Below are 19,888 nucleotides of genomic sequence, written 5' to 3'. Positions count from 1 at the left end.
CGCTGTGCACGCGCCGGGGCGCATGCTACAGTGTTGACTGGGACCGCAGCCTTAGGCCGCGCGTATAGTGCCCACGACGGGCGACGGCGCCCAAAAACAGATACATTGCTGCCGCCGCGTGCGCTTATAGTAAGCGCGACGGCGGCAATGCGATGGAGCGACATCACGTCGCGGACTTTGGAAGCCGGGAATATTTGATTTTTCAAGGGCGGTCGCCTCATGTGACAGCCCCTGAACAAATCAAATGCCCGGAAGCCCGCGACACCGCCGCAAACGAAATATAACTTTCCCTAGCGGCGACGGGTGACGTCACCCGTCCCCGGTCGCGGGCACTATACGCGCGGCCTTAGGGTTATTCTTGATCTTGGGGAACTCTACATGAAACAGCCTTGGAGAAAAAAGGATTAGAGAAGATTACATGTCTCACCTGTGCACTTAGGAACGTCAGAACTCCAGTTCCCATGTTTTGTGCAGAACAAAGAACTTTTGCCAACAAGTGCCAAGTTTTTAGAGTTGCATGCATAAGTCACAGCGTCCAAGTAAGAGTATTCGTCTTTTCTTGGGCTGTATGTTCCATTAGTAATGTCATTAGGAGGAGGACAGATTACAGCTGAGAGAACACAAAGAACAAAGATATGTTTCACTTTTACAAATGTAATGGGTATTCCCCCCCCCCCAATCGCAGATAGGGACCATGTGGGGAAATCTACATCTGTTACCAGTGTGGTGCAATACCTGTTAGGCTCACAGGAGGCCTGAACCTCCGCCACTGGGAGCCTGGAGTGTATCCTGGAACGTATGCTTACAGCGCCTCCACCTATGCAGGGATTCCAGGTGGATAGAATGACCCCTGACACAGGACCCACAAATAGGAAACACATATAAGGAACTATATATTTGTAACTGTTTACTATATGGGCAAAACAATAATATCACATCACATCACATATAGCAACACAGCAGTGTCACCCTCTGCCACTAGCTGGCAGCTATAACCTTACCCCTAACTGGGCTATAAACCCACCACTATACCCAAGTGACCCAATAATCCAGCAACCCACCCACTAGGCGTGATCAGCGCCTGTAAGGAAACCGGTATGTAGGGTACAGTTGGTGCACTTGTAGAAATACCTGCCCGGGCTCCTGCGCCCGGGTACAGCAACAATAGAAAAGGACCCGTCTGCGTCCAACGCTGAATCCGCAGCAATGGCGTCCTCTCCCAATCCAGATAATATCACCACACAGATAGTCTCTATCTTGAGTGATGCAGGTCTGATCCCAGACACACTGGTCACACTGCTCCCTCCTTGTCAGAGGACACAGCAGCGTCTGTCTCACTGACTAAGCTTCTGCTAAAAGGGCAAAGTCCCTACCTTAGGGCCTTCCCCTACATAGCAGCTACACATCTACTGGTGAGTTGGGCCTAGCTGGGGCCTGGGGGTAACCTGGCCTAGTGTAAGAAGCCACTTGCTCCTTACACACTTCCTCCCTTCTCCCAGCTCCAACTAACTCTCCCTGTCTGCACACAACAATGTATCCACATGCAGCATGTGTATCCACATGCAGCCTTAGTGGCTGTCTGACTGCATGTGACAGGGATCATAGGGCAGTCTCCAGAGGCTGCTGGGAGTTGTAGTCCATTCTGGGGCTTTTCCCTATGAGGACCGCATGGGCGCCTCTCTAATGGCCGCCTACCTCTCTATATCTGCACCTGCGCTAGACTAATGGCCGCCGCGCCACTCTCCTGCACATGCGCAACATCTAGGGGGCCCTGCACTACAGGTAATGGCCGCCGCGACTCCTCATTTGTACCGCGCATGCGCGAATCTGCGCCAGTCGCAACATGGCCGCCGGTACTCCTGGGGCTACACTGCGCATGCACGACTTCCCGCGCATGTGCGAACGCACGCAAAATGGCAGCGCCCTGGCACTGATGTCGCCGGGAGCCCCTGCAACTGCCCGATATGGTGCGGGGGTATCCGCTACTCTGCGCAGGTGAGGAGGGCCAGGGGAAACCCTGCTACACAAATATGTAAAGTTAAAAAAAAAAATGTCTCAAAATATAAGTGTACCTTGGTACTAAGCAGAGTATTATCACTCCGTGCATGTGCTGTAGTTACCACTATGTGGTTACCCTGCAGCTGCTGCCTCAGAACGAACACGAGCCTCAGACAGGATTTATAAACTGCTGTTCTATGTCACCTAAGGCTGCCCCAATGTAACCCAACGTTTGTCCATAGCAAAATTAATGAAGATGCGATTTTCTGCGTTCAATTTAAATAAATACTTCTAAGAAAACTGATCGTAAATAAAGTTCAGTAGTAATTAAGCGTTTCATTTCAGTTTCTAATCAGTTTTATAAAAACGTTGTTTTGTTTCTGTTAGGAATGTGAGCACACAGCGTCACAGGCGGAGCTCACGGCTCTCTCCTTACACTGCTCAGGCCCTTCCACTACAACCACACAAGCCCCCTTCAGCTGCATCACTTACCCCTCGGCATGGTGGGACGCTCCACAAAGTACTTCCTCCATGCTCTACGCCGCAGCAGTCGGCGTGGAATTGCTGCTCCGTGCGCACGCGCGCACCCCACGTTGCTTCCTCTCATGCGCACGTCGGACTTACAGTGCACACACAACAGCCCCTGAACTAATCCCTGCTCAAGCTCCGCCACCAAACACCGCACGGGTACAATCTGGCTCTTGCTGAGTGTCACCTGGGCTCTAAGAACAGCAGCCAATGCTCTGAAGCTCCCTGGGCTCCTCCAGGCACGCCCCCTCTCCTGGTTGGCTGTTCCAGCTTTATATACCCTCTCTGTCCTGTGCTTCCTCGCTCGCCATAGTTTTTGTATGCGTGTTTCACAGTGCTTGTTCTTTGATTCTCTCGGTTTTGATGTGGCTTGGCAGACTTCCCCCTTTGGCTCTCGACTTCGGATTGTTCCTGTTTACGTACCTTCTGGCTCCCTTCGACCACAGCTCTCACCTCGATCTTTCCATACTTCTCCTACCCCTGATCTCGGCAATGGCAACGACCATTCTTCTGGAAAAAACGGTACCGGCAAGTATTCACGCAATACTCCCCATCTGGCCTGGCACCATCTAATTCCACAACCCGGACACGTCCCTCGCTCTGTCGGTGTGTGTATTCATACCTGCCACCTCAGTTCTAGGGACAGGTCTGGTCTGCGGGCTACTCCGGCGTAACATTATGACGAGCCCACAAGACGCGGACGAGGCCGAACTGAGGCAAGCAATCTCTACGCTGATACAGCAAAACCAGGCCATGGCCGATAAGATTGTGGCCCTAACACGCCAAATGGCCAAACTTTCGGCTCAGGTACCGGAAGCACCTGTCCCTCTTTTTCCTCCACAGGCTGCAGAACCAGTCAGACCCAGCAGTCAGGACGTGCGGATACCACCTGCCAAGCCGTATGCCGGCAACCCGCAGGAGTGCAGAGGTTTCCTTAACCAGTGCGAGGTTCAATTTGAAATGGCACCCCTTCAGTACGACACCGGCCGGAACAAGGTAGCCTACGTGTACAACCTACTGACGGGCAGCGCGCTGGCATGGGCCCCGCCAGTCTGGAAGTTGCGCCCGGACCTGACACAAGACTACCTAGCCTTCAAGGGTGAGTCCCAACAAGTCTTTGATTTCCCTGCACGCCGGGAGATGGCGTCTGTTTCCCTCCTCCAGATAACTCAGGGGCGAAGATCGGTGACACAGTATGCGGTGGAATTTTGCACACTTGCCGCCGAGACGAACTGGGGACAAGAGCCGCTCGTCTCCGTCTTCTGGCAAGGTCTCTCGGAGTCCATCAAGGATGAGCTTGCTCGGCAACCCAGGCCAGGCCAATTGGAGACGCTCATCGACTTGGCCGTACGCATTGATCAACGCATCCAGGTACAACGTTCGGAGCGTCAGCATGACCAGCTACTAACCTTCCAAGCACCCTTCCCCAACTCCCCTCTGGTTCCTAGACCGCCTCCTTCGCAGCAGCTGGTACTGGAGCCTCCCGAGCCAATGCAATTAGGGGTGCAACAGATCCGGAATCCACTACGACAACACCGCTACGCCGGCGGACTCTGTTTCTACTGTCGATCCCCTGAACATCTGGTCCGTGCATGCCCTTTGTGTCCGGGAAATGGGAATACTCAGTGAGTATGGAGGGGCTCTCACTGGGTGTTATCTCTTCTCGTCCCCTCCCCAAGGAGGCACTGCCTAAGAAACTCACGATTCCTATTTCTCTCGCAGGTGCTGAGTTTTGCACATCTACTGCTACTACCTTTATCGACTCCGGTGCTGGAGGAAACTTTGTAGACCTCGATTTCGCCAAACAGAACCGGATACCTTTTGTGAAGAAGGCCCAACCTATTGCCTTGGTTGGGATTGACGGACGTTCGCTGACTCCAGCCTTTATCTCTCTACAGACCGTACCTCTCCTCCTATCTACCTACTCCCATAGTGAGACCCTGGTCCTTGACGCCATCCAGGCCCCAGGTACACCGGTAACCCTCGGCCTACCTTGGTTGCAGAAGAACAACCCTTCAATTGACTGGGTTTCACCTACCCCCATCACCTGGAAACTGAGGTCAGGGAAGTCTCCCAAACTCTTGGCTAACACAATGACACAGGATTCCATTCTTCCCCCCGTTTACCACCCTTTCCACGAGGTCTTTAACAAGGCCCACTCAGAACAATTGCCTCCTCATCGGTCCTACGATTGCCCCATCGATTTGGTCCCAGGATACACCTTGCCCAAGTCCAAGACTTACCAATTGTCGATACCTGAGTCTCAAGCCATGGAAGACTACATAAAGGAGAATCTTGAGAAAAGATTCATTCGGCCCTCCAGTTCTCCGGCGGGAGCGGGGTTCTTCTTCGTGAAGAAAAAGGTTGGTACTCTGAGGCCATGTATTGATTACCGGGGTTTGAACGGAATCACCATCAAGAACCGCTATCCTCTCCCCTTGATCACGGAACTCTTCGATAAACTGCGAGGGGCTAAGATCTTTTCCAAATTGGATCTCTGTGGGGCTTACAACTTGGTCCGCATCAGGCAGGGCGACGAGTGGAAGACGGCCTTCAACACCCGCTGTGGGCATTATGAGTACCTCGTCATGCCTTTTGGTTTATGTAACGCCCCGGCCGTCTTTCAGGACTTTATTAATGACGTATTTCGTGAGGTGCTCAACATCTTTGTTATTGTCTATTTAGATGACATTTTGATCTTCTTCAAAAATCTCCAGGATCACATTCGTCACACCTTGTACGTCCTCTCACGGCTATTCAAACATCACCTGCACGCCAAACTAGAGAAGTGTACCTTCCATCAACACTCTACTCAATTTCTGGGCTACATTATTTCAGACAAAGGCTTTTTGATGGATCCAGGTAAACTCCACGCAGTTACGGAATGGCCCAGACCAGAAACTCTCAAGGCTATCCAGCGCTTTTTAGGATTTGCAAACTACTATCGGAAGTTCATTCTTAATTTCTCCACCCTAGTGGCCCCCATCACGGCGTTGACTAGAAAAGGGGCTGACCCTTCTGCGCCACCCCAACACGGATCTTCCCTTTGTAATAGAAGTTGACGCATCGAACTGCGGTGCAGGGGCTGTACTATCACAGAGGTTATCGCCCCAGGATAAACTTCACCCTTGTGTGTATTTCTCCAAAAAATTCTCCTCCGCCGAGAGGAATTACGACGTCGGCAACTGAGAGTTATTGGCCGTTAAGATGGCACTACAACAGTGGAGACATCTGTTGGAAGGGTCAAGGGAGCCATTTTCTATCTTAACGGACCACAAAAATTTACTGTATATTGAAGGAGCACGTCGCCTCGGCCCTTGACAAGCTCGCTGGGCACTCTTCTTCTCTCGCTTCAACTATCACCTATCCTACATCCCTGGAACGAAGAACTTGAAGGCAGATGCGTTGTCCAGACAGTACTCCTCGGAAGACAGGCCTGAGGCATCTTTGGAACCCATCCTAGCTCCCGAAAGAATTTTGGCTACTTCCACCTTCAAATCGCTAGACAAGATCAAAAGGGCCAGCAACAGATCCCTTCAAACATGGCGATCCCCTCTAACAGGCTTTTCGTCTCCCCAGATTCATTCCAGAGGTCCTAGATTGGGGACACTCTTCTAAAATCCATAGGTCACCCGGGCTTCAGAAGGACGTTAGATTTAATTCGTCTGAACTTTTGGTGGCCCAGTATGTCTAAAGACATTGCAGAATACACTCGCGCTTGTCCTGTATGCGCCCAGAACAAGACACTTCCACAGAGACCTCAGGGACTTCTCCTCCCACTGCCAGTGCCTGCTCGTCCATGGTCCCATATCTCCATGGATTCCATAGTCGATCTCCCTAGGTCTAGGGGCTTCAACACCATTTTAGTTGTCGTAGACAGGTTTTCGAAGATGGCCCACTACATTCCCCTCAAGGGACTGCCCTCCTCTCCCGCCCTAGCAGACATTTTCTCAGAGCATATCTTTAGGATCCATGGCATTCCATCTTCCATTGTCTCTGACAGAGGATCCCAGTTCGTCTCCAAGTTCTGGAGGACCTTCACTAAAAGACTGGGAATTGTCTCTTCCTTCTCCTCTGCATACCACCCCCAGTCCAATGGACAGACAGAGAGAACTAACCAGTCGCTAGAAAAATACATCAGATGTTTCATCTCCGATTCCCAGGACGATTGGTCCCAACTCCTCCCGTGGGCAGAGTACGTGGTCAATTCGGCCCGAAGCGAATCCACCCAAGAATCTCCATTCTTTGTCAATTATGGGTTTCACCCTCCCTGCCTACCTATTTCCAATGTTGCTTCTGGGGTACCGGCGGTAGACGAACGGATTTCCACTCTCCAAGACATTTGGTCCAAGGTACAATCGTCTCTCCACAAGGCCGCCGATACTGCTAGACTTCAAGCCAATCGCCACCGTCGGCCGGCACACAACTACAGGCCAGGGGATTTAGTATGGCTCTTGTCAAAAAACATCCGTTTGAGAGTTCCTTCCCCTAAATTGGCTCCTAGGTTTTTGGGACCCTTTCCTGTCATGGAGCAGATTAACCCAGTGGCGTTTCGCCTTAAACTACCACCCTCCATGAGGATCCCAGATGTTTTTCATACCTCGTTATTAAAACCCCATATTGCCAATCGTTTCTTTTCTAAACAGACCAGCAAGCCAGATCCAGTCACGGTACTCAATAACGAGGAATACAAGGTACAAGCCTTACTGGACTCCCGCATCTCCAGGGGGCAGCTTCAGTTTTTGGTCCACTGGAGGGGTTTCGGACCCGAGGAGAGGTCTTGGGTTCCGCTCAAAGACATCCATGCGCCCAGCCTCCTGAAGACTTTTAGGAGGAAATTTCCGGAGAAGCCATTCTTGGATCGTCCTGAGGCCGATCCTGAAGAGGGGGGTAGTGTTAGGAATGTGAGGACACAGCTCTCTCCTTACACTGCTCAGGCCCTTCCACTACAACCACACAAGCCCCCTTCAGCTGCATCACTTACCCCTCGGCATGGTGGGACGCTCCACGAAGTACTTCCTCCACGCTCTACGCCGCAGCAGTCAGCGTGGAATTGCCGCTCCGCGTGCACGCGCGCACCCCACGTTGCTTCCTTTCATGCACACGTCGGACTTACAGTGCACACACAACAGCCCCATAACTTATCCCTGCTCAGGCTCCGCCCCCAAACACCGCACGGTTACAAACTGGCTGAGTGTCACCTGGGCTCTAAGAACAGCAGCCAATGCTCTGAAGCTCCCTGGGCTCCTCCAGGCACGCCCCCTCTCCTGGTTGGCTGTTCCAGCTTTATATACCCTCTCTGTCCTGTGCTTCCTCGCTCGTCATAGTTTTTGTATGGGTGTTTCACAGTGCTTGTTCTTTGATTCTCTCGGTTTTGATGTGGCTTGGCAGACTTCCCCCTTTAGCTCTCGACTTCGGATTCTTCCTGTTTACGTACCTTCTGGCTCCCTTCGACCACAGCTCTCACCTCGATCTTTCCATACTTCTCCTACCCCTGATCTCGGCAATGGCAACGACCATTCTTCTGGAAAAAACGGTACCGGCAAGTATTCACGCAATACTCCCCATCTGGCCTGGCACCATCTAATTCCACAACCCGGACACGTCCCTCACTCTGTCAGTGTGTGTATTCATACCTGCCACCTCAGTTCTAGGGACAGGTCTGGTCTGCGGGCTACTCCGGCATAACAGTTTCCCTCGCAACGTCAATCTCAGGGTGCGGTGAAGACATTAGAATTACTGACCTTCACACTCAGGGACAGCGTAACTCCAAGTTCCATCCGTTTGACAATCTCTATAATTCCTTTTAGATGACATTCTGAACCTAAAGAACAGGGAAACAAATGGCAAACACTTAATTCTGCATTGAGGAAAAACCATAGAAAATGATGACAGATAAGAACCACTTTGCCCACCTAGTCCGCCCATTCTCCCATCTGCTGTAAAACTTCAGGCCCAAATTTGATCTATGGCTTTTTCATATTTACAATAGCCGTGTGTCTGTACCAAGCTTTTTAAACTCCATGACTGCATTATCCTTTTCCACCTCGGTTGAGGCTGTTCCATGAATCTACTACTCTTTCCATGAAGTACTGCCTCAAATTTCCTGTGACTGTGCCACACCCCCAGCTAGATCACGGCCGGGCACAAGACTCACCCATCATTACAGAAATATGTTGCTCTTGAGCCAAGTAAAAAGTCTGGTACATCAAAATATCCATTCTCTATTTCACCGGGATTCCCGCATGATCTCCCTGCAAAAGAGCAAAGACAAGTTAATGCAAAGCCCAATAATTACAGCACGAGCACCCCCTGTGTTTCACACCCAATAACCCCACTCCTGGCCAAACCTGTAATACATTTTGCACACTGTGCTTTCACTAATGAAAGCGTCATAATTACCTTTCATATGAATCAAGGGAAGAAGTTTGGTCAAATTAACACTTTTTTGTATCAACAGCTAACATATCAAACAGCACTGACCCATTAACCAGGTCACGGTCCACTTTATAAAGTGCTCTGTGCACGAAACGCGTAGGTGCGTTCGTGTAGTCCTGTTACTGTTGCCTAGCCTGCAATAAACCAGACCTTATTGCTATTTGAGTGTGTGCTTTTTTCCTGCTTTTCCGGTCAAGCTGGGAGCTGGATTCCTCTGGCAGTGCTACCCATTATCTACCCTTGTTCTAAATTAAAAAACAACAAACTTACTAAAACAGGCCAGGGGGCTTGAAACATGCAGTCTACAGCAATGTGTGTCTGCCTTTGTATTCCTCTGGATGTGGAGACTTAACCAAACAATTATTCTCCTGTATCACTGATGAACACATTAAACCGAGGCAATTCGTAAGCAGCACATCTGAGCGAGTTCCCCTTTATCCTTTTCCCCCTGTTTTTGAATATGTAAAAAAACATATATACATATACAGTAGAGGCAACTCTTATTCTAACAAAAACCAGTGGCAATTCCCCAAAAAACCCAGGAAACACCCAGGTACATTCTGAATACATGCCTTAAACTTTCCTTAAACTAGCCCCAGCATTTCTGCATTGATTAATGGCCTATCAGATTAACAGCGGGGGTCCCTGGCAGTCCCATTCAAACTGAATTGGACTGCCAGGGATCCCTGCTGTGTTAATCCTATGGGTCGTTAGTCAATGCAGAAATGCCTTAAACGTGCCTCAAACTAGCCCAGAACATACCCAGCACATACCCAGAACATACCCAGCACATACCCAGCACGTACCCAGCACGTACCCAGCACATACCCTGAATGTAACCCGGCTAGTTTACAGCAAATGTTAGAATAAACGTTGCCTCTACTGTACATGTGTTAAATTGTGAGTGTGGGTCCAACGCTGGTTCTTCAGTCATCGCAGCCATCTGTGCTGAAGCAGGGATATCCATAAAACCCTTGTTGGTGACCCTTGAGGACTGGAGTTGGCCACTCTATCTACTTGCTAATTTCCTAAGGGTGATCGCGTTCACTCTTACAGGAACAAAACGCCTCCCCTTCTGTTCCATGGTCAGTGACGGAATGATCAGGTGACCACGGCACAAAGCGCTACAGCAGCAACCCCTCTCTCAAACCCCCTCCCCCCCACAAAAACAAACACAAACTGACATCCGGCGACCCCACCTGTTCCCAAAATATGACAAAATTACAAACATGGCCATTGGATCACTAATAGAAATCTGCAGAGTTAATGGTGCAGCTTCTTATTGGCTGCCGTGGATCGAGCAGGACAGATATTTTCTGTCTAGGAGGAAACGTTCTTTCCTGCACCAACCCTCAAGCAGGAGTAATATCTGAGAAATCAGGGGGGGGGCCCAGAGCTACTTGAAACGACCCCCTGGTTCTGGGTAATTAATACCCCGCTCCCAGAGAAACACACAGGTAACAGCAATATTGAACTTACCGCGAGTACCAGAGATGAGAGCCACGAAGTATAGGAGGACAAATGCAGAGTGGCTTGTGACGGAGTGGGACAGTGGGGACATCATAATGAATCCTGCAGGGGAGGGACGACAAGACTGAAAGTGACGGACAGGTCCAAATACTAGCAAAGACGTAGTCTATTGTGAAACAGAAATATGACCCAGCACGTCTAACCGTGCAGAGATTCTTCTCCAAAGACCATTATCAGGACCCCCAGCCCCAATTACATAATAATATTTGCCCCTAATATCCTGTGTGTCAAACCTTTTCTAATCACCAACAGCACATTTCTTATTGTAGTTTGGTGGCTGCCAGTTGGTTCCTAGTTACAGGGCAGGGAGGAGAGAGCAAAATCAAATGAAAAGCAAAGATCTTTATGAAAACTTTAAGGTCTATAACAAGGTGACGTTGGAGGCCAAGTGTATAGATTCTACACAGCATCACCATGTAAACCGAACACTTCATACATATTCAGAAAATAAAATTCTGTGCCAGTAAAAATAAATTCTCCATCAGCAACAAAAAGGCCCAAGGCAGTCCCCCCCAAAAATCCTACAATTAATTTTTCACTTAAAAATAAAAATAAAAAAGCCAATAAATAATATAAATGCAGTTAATAATCAGACAAGGCAATAAGACCATGTTTGAGCTTGAAGCCCCAACACCTCAAAAAGTTGCCTGGTCTCGGCCGCGACAGAAACCGGGCGCGCGCCGGGGTGTCCCGTGCGCGCGCCGGAGCCTCGGAGGATCGGTCCTCCGATCGAGGCACCCCCTTCCCCTCTCCGGGTCCACCGGGACCCCCGGAGCCCCCCACCGCCATCCCCCGCATGGCACGCACGCACCCAATGAAGCGTGACCGCGCATCGGTGACGCGCGGCACGCCGAGGGGATTCGTTTAGAAAGCCGGGAAACCTCCCGGCTTGCGGCTCTAGCCGACATAGAATAAAACGTGTCGCCTCTGTATGGCACTGTACCCAGGCTTCCCCTCTGGCACCTTCAAGAGTGGTACTAGACAGGGGTGTCCACTTTCGCCCTGTTAAAGCTGTGAATAACAACACAAGTCTGAGGATATGTTTGGCAGAATGACAAATAAGTTTATTTCCTTGTGCGGTGCACACGCAGAACAACGGGTACTGGTAGCGTTTTGGAACAAATTGAGAAGTCAGGGGAGCAGATTAATCTTGATACAGCACATCCTTCCAAACCAGGAAATACTATGAGGATCACCGCCCTATATCTCCTATCAACTTTTGTAAGAAACTGAGGTAGTTCACTTTGTACAGAGTCTTATAGTTACTAGTGATGTAGATTCCTAAATACTTAATGGCTATTGGTTGTCAGTTAGTTTATAGAGATCAGTTTTTCTAGATCTTTGGGCAGATTCACGTTTAGGGCTTCTGATTTGGCTTGGTTTATTTTGAAGCCAGATATTCTAATGAATTTAACTTGCAGATTAAATAGATTGGGTAGGGAGGTAAAAGGCTTTGACAATACCAGTGCAACATCTGCATATAAAACTAGTTTATGAGATTTTTGATCCTTTTAATTAGAATACCCCAAATATCTGGACTCTTTCTAATTTGGGATGCTAGTGGTTCCATTTCAGGATATTCCAGCTTCAGCACAGGTGGCTCCTCAGAGGCTCAGTTGGGATATCCTAAAAACCTGACCTGTGGGGTGGGCTATTTTGGAATACATGACCCTTGAAATATACGAGGCGTGGTTTTGTCTCCTAGTGGTCTAGTGCCCTGTTGACATTGGAGAGATTGAAATGCAAACATTAAACTACCCCTAAAGATGAGATGCTTACTATATTTGGCATATCTCACTAGTATATTTTCTATATTTACTTAAAATTTGCTCCAATTATTTTTCTAGTATTGTGCTTGGTATCTATTAAAACATGATGTACTACTATGAGTATTATAAATATATTGTAAATGTATATTGGTGTGTATATAGTTAGCCTATTCTGATAACTAAAGCAGCAATAGCTACACGTCCCCTTTTTTTCTTATTTGTATATGTAACAAATGTGGGAATGTATAATTCTACATTCTTACCTAAGATGGCAACAGTTTGGTGCTCCGTTATAAATGTGTAAAAATCCTTATGTTACCAACACAAAGGCTGCTTCAGTCAGTGTAAATCAGCAGCTACAAGCTATCCTTATATTATGAAGGTAACAATCTATTGTTGCAGTTTACAGCGCAAAACTGCTTGGAACATTGGCAACAACTTATCACAAACAGGAAAGTGTTGCAAAGATCTTGCACTGCTTGGGAAATGGGCTAAAGCCTGCTATACAAATCAAAGGATGCTTTTAAAAACAATTATTTTCATTAAAATGACATTAAGTTGATTAGAGTTGAATAAAAAAAATTCATTAAGTACTACTTAATCCTACAGAACCGATTTATTTTAAAGAATATCATAAAGGATTTCACGTTTTGCTACTTTAAGTTATATTAAGACATACAAGTAGTGCTCTTTCATGAGTGAGACTGCAAGAGTCTATACCTCCAAACAAATGGTTATTCAAGAGGTTTTCAAAAAGTATTGTATTGTAAAAAGTAATTACAATGAATATACTTGCCCAAGGTTTATTCATGTTCTATTTACAACTACAATGTATGATCTCCTTTAATGCAGCAGCTAGGTGATGGCCCCAGTGTTACCTGCGGAGCTTGCATAGTTGAAAGTGAGGTTGTGCTGTCAATAGGGGGAACGATGGGGTGCGCAGGGCATTGACAGGGCGTATCTGCCCTTCCATTGGCTGCCAACGTTAAGACAACATTTTTTTCTTCCCTGCCAGCCTACGCGTCATCGCACTCACACACGGCCACTGTGGTGTGTGGCGCGCATGCCGTAGCAGCCACTGGGGACCTAGCCTTAGCAACAAGTTTGGAACAAGTTCTGGTTGTATTAAGTGTGCAGTTAAAACTAGAAGGAAAGGAAGTGCTGTGTATACTAGCAGGGGTGGCTGAATTTGGGGAGTGTGCAGTGGGTTCATTTATGTTCAAAGTGTGTGGTAATTAAAAGCCTGTAGTAGAGAAAAGGAAAGAAAAATAAGAAATAAATGTCTCTCCTGCCTGAGCCAGCAGTGGGTGTGGTTGGCTGATTGCAAACCTAACACACCTGGTGGGTGTCCCTATTTCAACTGAGGTAGCTCACAAATCCTGAGCTTGTGTGTCCTGATCTGCGTGACTGGTTGATTTCAAGTGCTGGTTGCATTAAGTGTGCAGTTAAAAGCAGTTTGAACAAGGAAGGGGTTAAACAAGGTATAGTATATTGAAGTACAGTTTATTGTTAGTACTTATAAACTTCATAGTTGCTAAAATGAGCAGGATTGAAAATGTCACTCAATGCACATCTTGCCACATGTAAGATGTATCCTTGCTGGGTTCTCAGCAGCAACAGCTGGTGTAAGGGGCTGCTGTGAATCGATGTGCCTCGCAACAATGGTGGCGCCACGAGGAGCAGAGGAAAGAGGTAACTGTGAAGCTACGGACCGGAACCCAGCAAGGATACATTTTATCACCATAGGAGGACGTGGTAATATACACTCCATAAGCTGGTGGGAGCAACGCTGTGGTGTACCTTCATCACTCCACCAAGAGGAACTCTGCGGACTGTGAGACTTTCACTATTTATATTCCTCCTCAATTGACCATTGACTTTATCACCTACTATTCCTGGCCATCTGTCTGTCTTATCCACCGGCGCTGACCCGCTGCTGTTACAGATTGTCTCAAATGATTGTGTTTTTACCCACAATGTGAGTATAGGTCCTGGTGACTACTCTATGCTTGAATAAAGATTTCCTCAATTTTTACAGTATTATGCTATGGAGCTGGTGCTTCCTTTTCTTTGTTTTTTTTGTAGATATCTGTGATCTGGCGAGATCACCTCAAGAAGCTTTGCCTCCCCATACAGACTGGTTCCTGATCTGGACTTTTCATCTACAAACTTCATGTGATTGGTTTTATTACACATTATATTTTATAATATATTTTGGTGTTGCACTTTTTATCTTGATTAATTTAATATTCATCATTAATTCATGCACATTATCTTTATCAACACCTGGTTTAACTTCACACTTTAGCGCTACTCTTTGTTTGTGTTAGAATGGTAATTTATGTTGAAATATGAAGAAAAAATCCCCACCAGCTACGCATGTTTGTGCGAATGCTATAAAATAACATTTGCCGAAACTGCTTACCGTCAAGTAAATCAATTTGCACACACACATTTGCAAACACAAACTGGGGATAAAAGTGAGTCACCTTCTTTTTCCTAAATCTTTTCATAAACACCTTCTTTTTATTTTTTGTGCTCATTTTTGAATATTTACCCTCACTTTTTTGGGTTTTAAAAATAAATAAATATATATTAAAAAAACACAAGTGGCTTTTATTTTCAAACTACAGTAATTTAGAAAAAAATTCTGTTTTTGAGGCGAATTAGATATCTAAATAACAGAATTACTCTGAACAGCAGCAACCAGAGCAGCAAACAAGAAGGTCCCGGAGACCCGCCATCTGCCGGGGGGCGAATAGAACATGGTGGTTTGAAGTAGGTTTATTTGGACAAACAGATCTCTCCCTTTTCAGTCACTCACTGAGATGGAGATAAGGAACCATTCCATGCAACGTGTGGTTTTAAAGGAAACATAGGAACATAGAATTTGACGGCAGAGAGCAACCACCGGGCCCACCAAGTCTGCCCATTTTCCTATCTGTTGTAAAGCCGAAGACCCACGGCTGCAAACGGGGGGGGGGGGGGGGAAGGGGGGAGAAGGAGGTTCGGTGTGGGGGGGGAGCCAAGACTATGGGCAATAGAAGCCAAGGGGGGCCCAGCCAGCCAATCACGGGTGTGATTTACAGATAGCATATTGGACCCCTTCATCTACTGGGCCCACTCGTGCCCCCTCGTCCCCACTCAACAACTCCAGGCAGCACCTCTCCTATTAAACAAACAACCTGTGATGAAGGTTGAGGCAACAGGCCTGGGCCCCTGGACAGCTGTCAGCTGATCTGCTAAGACCCTATTAGATCTTCGAGTCTTGTGTCTATCCTAAGCATTTTTTAATTCCCTTGTTGTATTAACTTCTACCAGCTCGGTGGGAAGGCTATTCGATGAATCCACAGGAGTGCTGTGGAGGCCATAAAGATGGGAGAAAATGGCCTGGGAGCTTAATCATGAGCTCCAAGACTGGGGGGGGGGGGGAGGGGAAATCTCCCACCCACCCTCCTTTTTTGGGACAGTAAAAAAAAAATGTTCATTTGGGTAGCCTAAAACCCTGTCAGAAGGTGTGGAGTTACAAGATGGGGCCTAGGATAGGCAATTGGACAGAGGGAGCTGTATCTACTGGGCAGTGGGTACAGGGAGCTTTCTCTGCCGAGTTTGGTTAACCTGGGAGGACTCAGAGTGCTGAGCAGTACCTGGCTGGTTTGATGTGGCTGCGGTCATGCGCCGATGGCTGGGTAAGCAGTTCAGTACTCTGGCAGGATAAAAGTTGGTTTGAAAAATGTTAATATATATATTTGTCATTTAATAAAAGCTGTGGTCTTTATACCTCCAGCTCCGTGTTGTGTGGTTATTGCAGCTTGTATGTTAATGTTGGGTGTGGAGTATGGGTAGGGGGGGGGGAAGAAGAGAGCTCGAAGGTTACAAGGTCAAGAACTTCCTCATATTTCCCCCAAACCTTCTACCCTTCAGCAGTTCTAGCATGCACCCCCTCCCAATTCACTCCGCCAAGCTGCACATCCTGCACGATATTCTTTCCTCATAAGAATTACGGTATAGATCAGTGGTAGCCAACATGGTTTACTTAAAGGGCCTTGCATGCGGTCCTTGAGTTCATAAGAGGCCACACATTGCCTCTCCCGTCTGCCTAATGTCCGTGCACTGATAAATACTGTCCTGCTCCACTTCTTACACTTGGAACTAGTAAATAGCAGAGGAGAAGTTGGGCCAGTACAGTATTTCATCAGTGCATTGTCATTAGCAGGTGAGGGAGCGTGAAGAAGCTACGATCAGCAGAAGCAATGTCCCCTCTTCCTCTGCAAGGTACAGAGAGGGATAGCAGGCTGCTGGACAGGCAGATGTTGGGGGCGGCAGGTGAAGCCTCCAGGCTGCCTGTTACCTGCCAATGTAGTATTCCTTCGTTACATAATCTCTCATTTATTCATATCCTGCTGGGGATATCGTCCACAGGACTAAATGCTATAAATAATTCTTATGCTAACTCTAATAGGTAAGTGTAGAGATAAGGTGGCTCCCTCTAGTACTTATATACTGTAGAGACATAGGGGAGAGAGTAGACAAGGTCACATTAACAGCCTTAGCCTCAAAGTTTATTCTCTTACCCTGATAGAAAAATTCTTACCGCTCCTCCTGCATCCAATAGAAAGCGAACGTGATGGTGGAGTGGAAAATGTAACAGGACTCCCTCTGCACCGTGTCTACTGATATCAAGCTTGTATTTGTTAGGAGGTTGGAGAAGTTCATCCTTATGTAACATTCCAGCCTCCTCCCAGTTCTGCTGTTTGCCAACTCTTTATTGACCAAGACAAACTGACTGGGTCTCTCATAAAAAGTGTTGACCTCCAGCACAGTTAGACGCTCAATAGAAAACTCGCCCTTGCAGAAAATAAACATTGTGCACTGAACAACGATACGTGGATACAGATAGAAGTCACACTGAAATAGAATATCCCTACACATTCCAACCCACATTTTCTGATTTGCCGTTCACAAATGAGATAATATCTCTAGGACGGGTCATCTCTGATCTTTCCAGTGAACGCGCAAGTCATTGTAGTAAAATAAACACATTTTATGGAGATGGTAGGGTGAATCTGGAGAGACCTGAAATAATTCAGAATGAGTTGTCTACACACCTATGGCTCACAAAAAAAAGGAGACCACAAGAATATTTGAAACGCCCTGTACTTTTATATGTGCTTAGAATTTGGGATAATTATTGCCTTAATACTATCTACAATTTCCTCCCCACATGCCCCTCCCATTCAGAACCCCAACTTTCCCCCGGGGTTGAACTCATAATCTTGTTCTATTTGGTAAAATACTACAAAATGTTGTACATGTGAGACATCAGTCATGGACAATATTTTAAATCTTTTGAGGTCTTACATGCAAAAAAAATCCAATTACCTACAATTTTTTTTAAATTATTGCCTTTAGTTGAGGCACTTTGAATCGTCCGATAAGGCTCTAAAAGAATCTAGTAGACATGCTACTACTTTTAAACTTTTATACAACAAAGCTATGTATTTTAAAGGGGCTATTGACCTTCTTTACCAGTTTCTCTCCCCCTCAGAGAAGGACATTAAGCCCGAAATGTATGACCCCATGGGAAAATGACTTGGGGATTGTTCTGGACCATTATCTTTGGGAGGATATATTTGACACAGTCTTCCGATCCTCAGAAAGCGAGGTAGAAATGAAGCTTCTCCATAAATAGTATCTAACCCCAGAGAGGTTAAATGTGCTATATCTTAACCGCTCTCCTCAGTGTTGGAGAGGTTGTGGGTAGAGGCGCACCTTATACCACATTTGGTGGTCCTGCCCCAATATTAAAAAATTATGGACAAGAATTTGAGCTCTCATGTCCTCAATCACTCATTACAATGTCCCTCAGGACCCACAACTGTTTTTTGTGAAATGTTTAAATGTCATGTGACTGGGACATTTAAACGCATAGGAGATACCGGACCCTGTATCTCTGGGAAGTAGGGGGTCCCCGTACCTGAAACCAACGCGGTTCTGCTCCGGACACCCCACGCTTCTGAGATTGTGTGCTCAAGCTTAAAATGCTTTGGCCAGAGAACTAAATGATCCTCACTTATGAAGAAAAAAACCAGATAAGTATTTTACTATATAGTTTATCATATTGGACGTAGCACGGAGGATTTTCATCGTTTGTTACACTATTTGAGGTCACACTCTTAGCAGCGCTCCTTTGTGACACAAATATATATGGTGTGGTGGGTTTGGGTTCTGAACTTACAGGGGTTGGGTGTGTTTGTAGGTTTATGGACCTGTCCGAGACATATGAATGTGCTTATAAATATATATATATATTTTTTATAAACCTTTTAAATAGAGTAGTAAAAAATAAACAAGCCTACCGTACCTTTGTATTTTCCCTTCTAATAAATAAAGACAACGCCTTACAGAGTAAATAGACGGACATGGCAGTAATAAAACCCTATACAATGTTTTTTCTTCATAAAACACGGCAACAAGTGGGATCTTATCACTTGGGGGGAAAATGACTAAGAACTCTGTGTATCAAAGGTAATATTTAGGTGCAAGATCATTATTTTATAATAATCCAAAAATCCCCCAACAAGATTTGTTGGATACACCTATAAATGGTACTTCCCCATGTCTGAACCGAAGTAATCAAAGGTATGACATTTACACATCCCAATACAGGCCGCGGATTCAATACTGAACATTATTTTATATGTAATTCGGATTATGTGGTATACCCCATAAAATGCCCACGTGGACAAGCCTATACGGGGAGAGACCACAAGGCATATTAAAGATCACATACTGTATGCCAACAAAATGCATCTTGGATTCAGAAATTAGATACCTTTACCCTGATGGGACTCAATAGAAAGTATGATTTATCTGAAATCCACGTGACCGCAAGATTGAAACAATACAGGAGATGCTCTTTCCGTGCAGCTCTTCCAGGCTGCAGTTTAAACAAACAGTTTCAGTGCGATAAGACTTGGAAAAAAAACACAAAAAAAACAAGTAGCATGATCTTGCATTTTTTACCGAACTTCAAAAAAATTTTTTTTTTTTTGTGAATACCGTTTTTACACACATTTTTCATAGTGCGGTCAGACAATGCAAAATCGCTCGGCAATGCATTGAACTTATCAGCGTTTAGTGAATAAGCCCCTATGTCTCCAATATAGTGACTTCGTGAGAAACAAGAGCTCTGAGTGGGAACAACTTCATGCTTATTTGTATGTCTCATGGGAGGTGTGGTGACTCTCCTGAGTTCTACGTGTAGCATCTTCTAAGGCAGGGACGCTCACCTCCAGTCCTCAAGACCCCCCAAACAGGTCAGGTTTTCAGGATATCCCAGCTTCAGCACAGGTGGCTCAAACAATCACAGCATCAGCACAGGTGGCTCAATCAGTGGCTCAGCTGAGCCACTGATTGAGCCACCTGTGCTGAACTGCAATATCCTGAAAACCTGACCTGTTGGGGGTCTTGGGGACTTGAGTTGAGCACCACTGCTCTAAGGAGCTGTTAACACTTCTGGAAGACCTTCACGTAAGCTGTTTTTCTGCTTTGCCTACGTGGAGAGTAGCTGTTCCATATTAAAACCTTCTCTTATCTCTGCCAGTTTTGTTGTACTGTATGTG

The 19,888-nt window shown here is 46.6% G+C and overlaps 1 protein-coding gene across 4 annotated transcripts in view; it reads right to left on the bottom strand.

Moving 5' to 3' along the window:
- The window catches only part of LOC142503142 (CUB and sushi domain-containing protein 1-like), a 34,774-nt gene extending 17,630 nt beyond the window's left edge, over positions 1–17,144 (bottom strand). For 2 of the 4 annotated variants that reach the window (XM_075615201.1, XM_075615202.1), the window contains exons 1-6: positions 16,858–17,144; positions 15,911–15,969; positions 10,444–10,536; positions 8,684–8,780; positions 8,271–8,350; positions 428–610 (exon numbers count right to left, since the gene is read on the bottom strand). In XM_075615201.1, coding sequence (XP_075471316.1) covers positions 428–610; positions 8,271–8,350; positions 8,684–8,780; positions 10,444–10,536; positions 15,911–15,969; positions 16,858–17,129 — 784 coding nt within the window. In that variant the 5' untranslated portion in view covers positions 17,130–17,144. Of the gene's footprint in view, positions 1–427; positions 611–8,270; positions 8,351–8,683; positions 8,781–10,443; positions 10,537–15,910; positions 15,970–16,837 lie in introns of all 4 variants that reach the window. The other 2 variants (XM_075615204.1, XM_075615203.1) reach the window with 2 other exon arrangements.
- Positions 17,145–19,888: the final 2,744 nt, after the last annotated feature.

Source organism: Ascaphus truei, chromosome 9 (genome assembly GCF_040206685.1).
Source record: "Ascaphus truei isolate aAscTru1 chromosome 9, aAscTru1.hap1, whole genome shotgun sequence".
Taxonomy (NCBI): Eukaryota; Metazoa; Chordata; class Amphibia; order Anura; family Ascaphidae; genus Ascaphus; species Ascaphus truei.
This window is presented reverse-complemented; position numbering and strand designations above follow the sequence as displayed.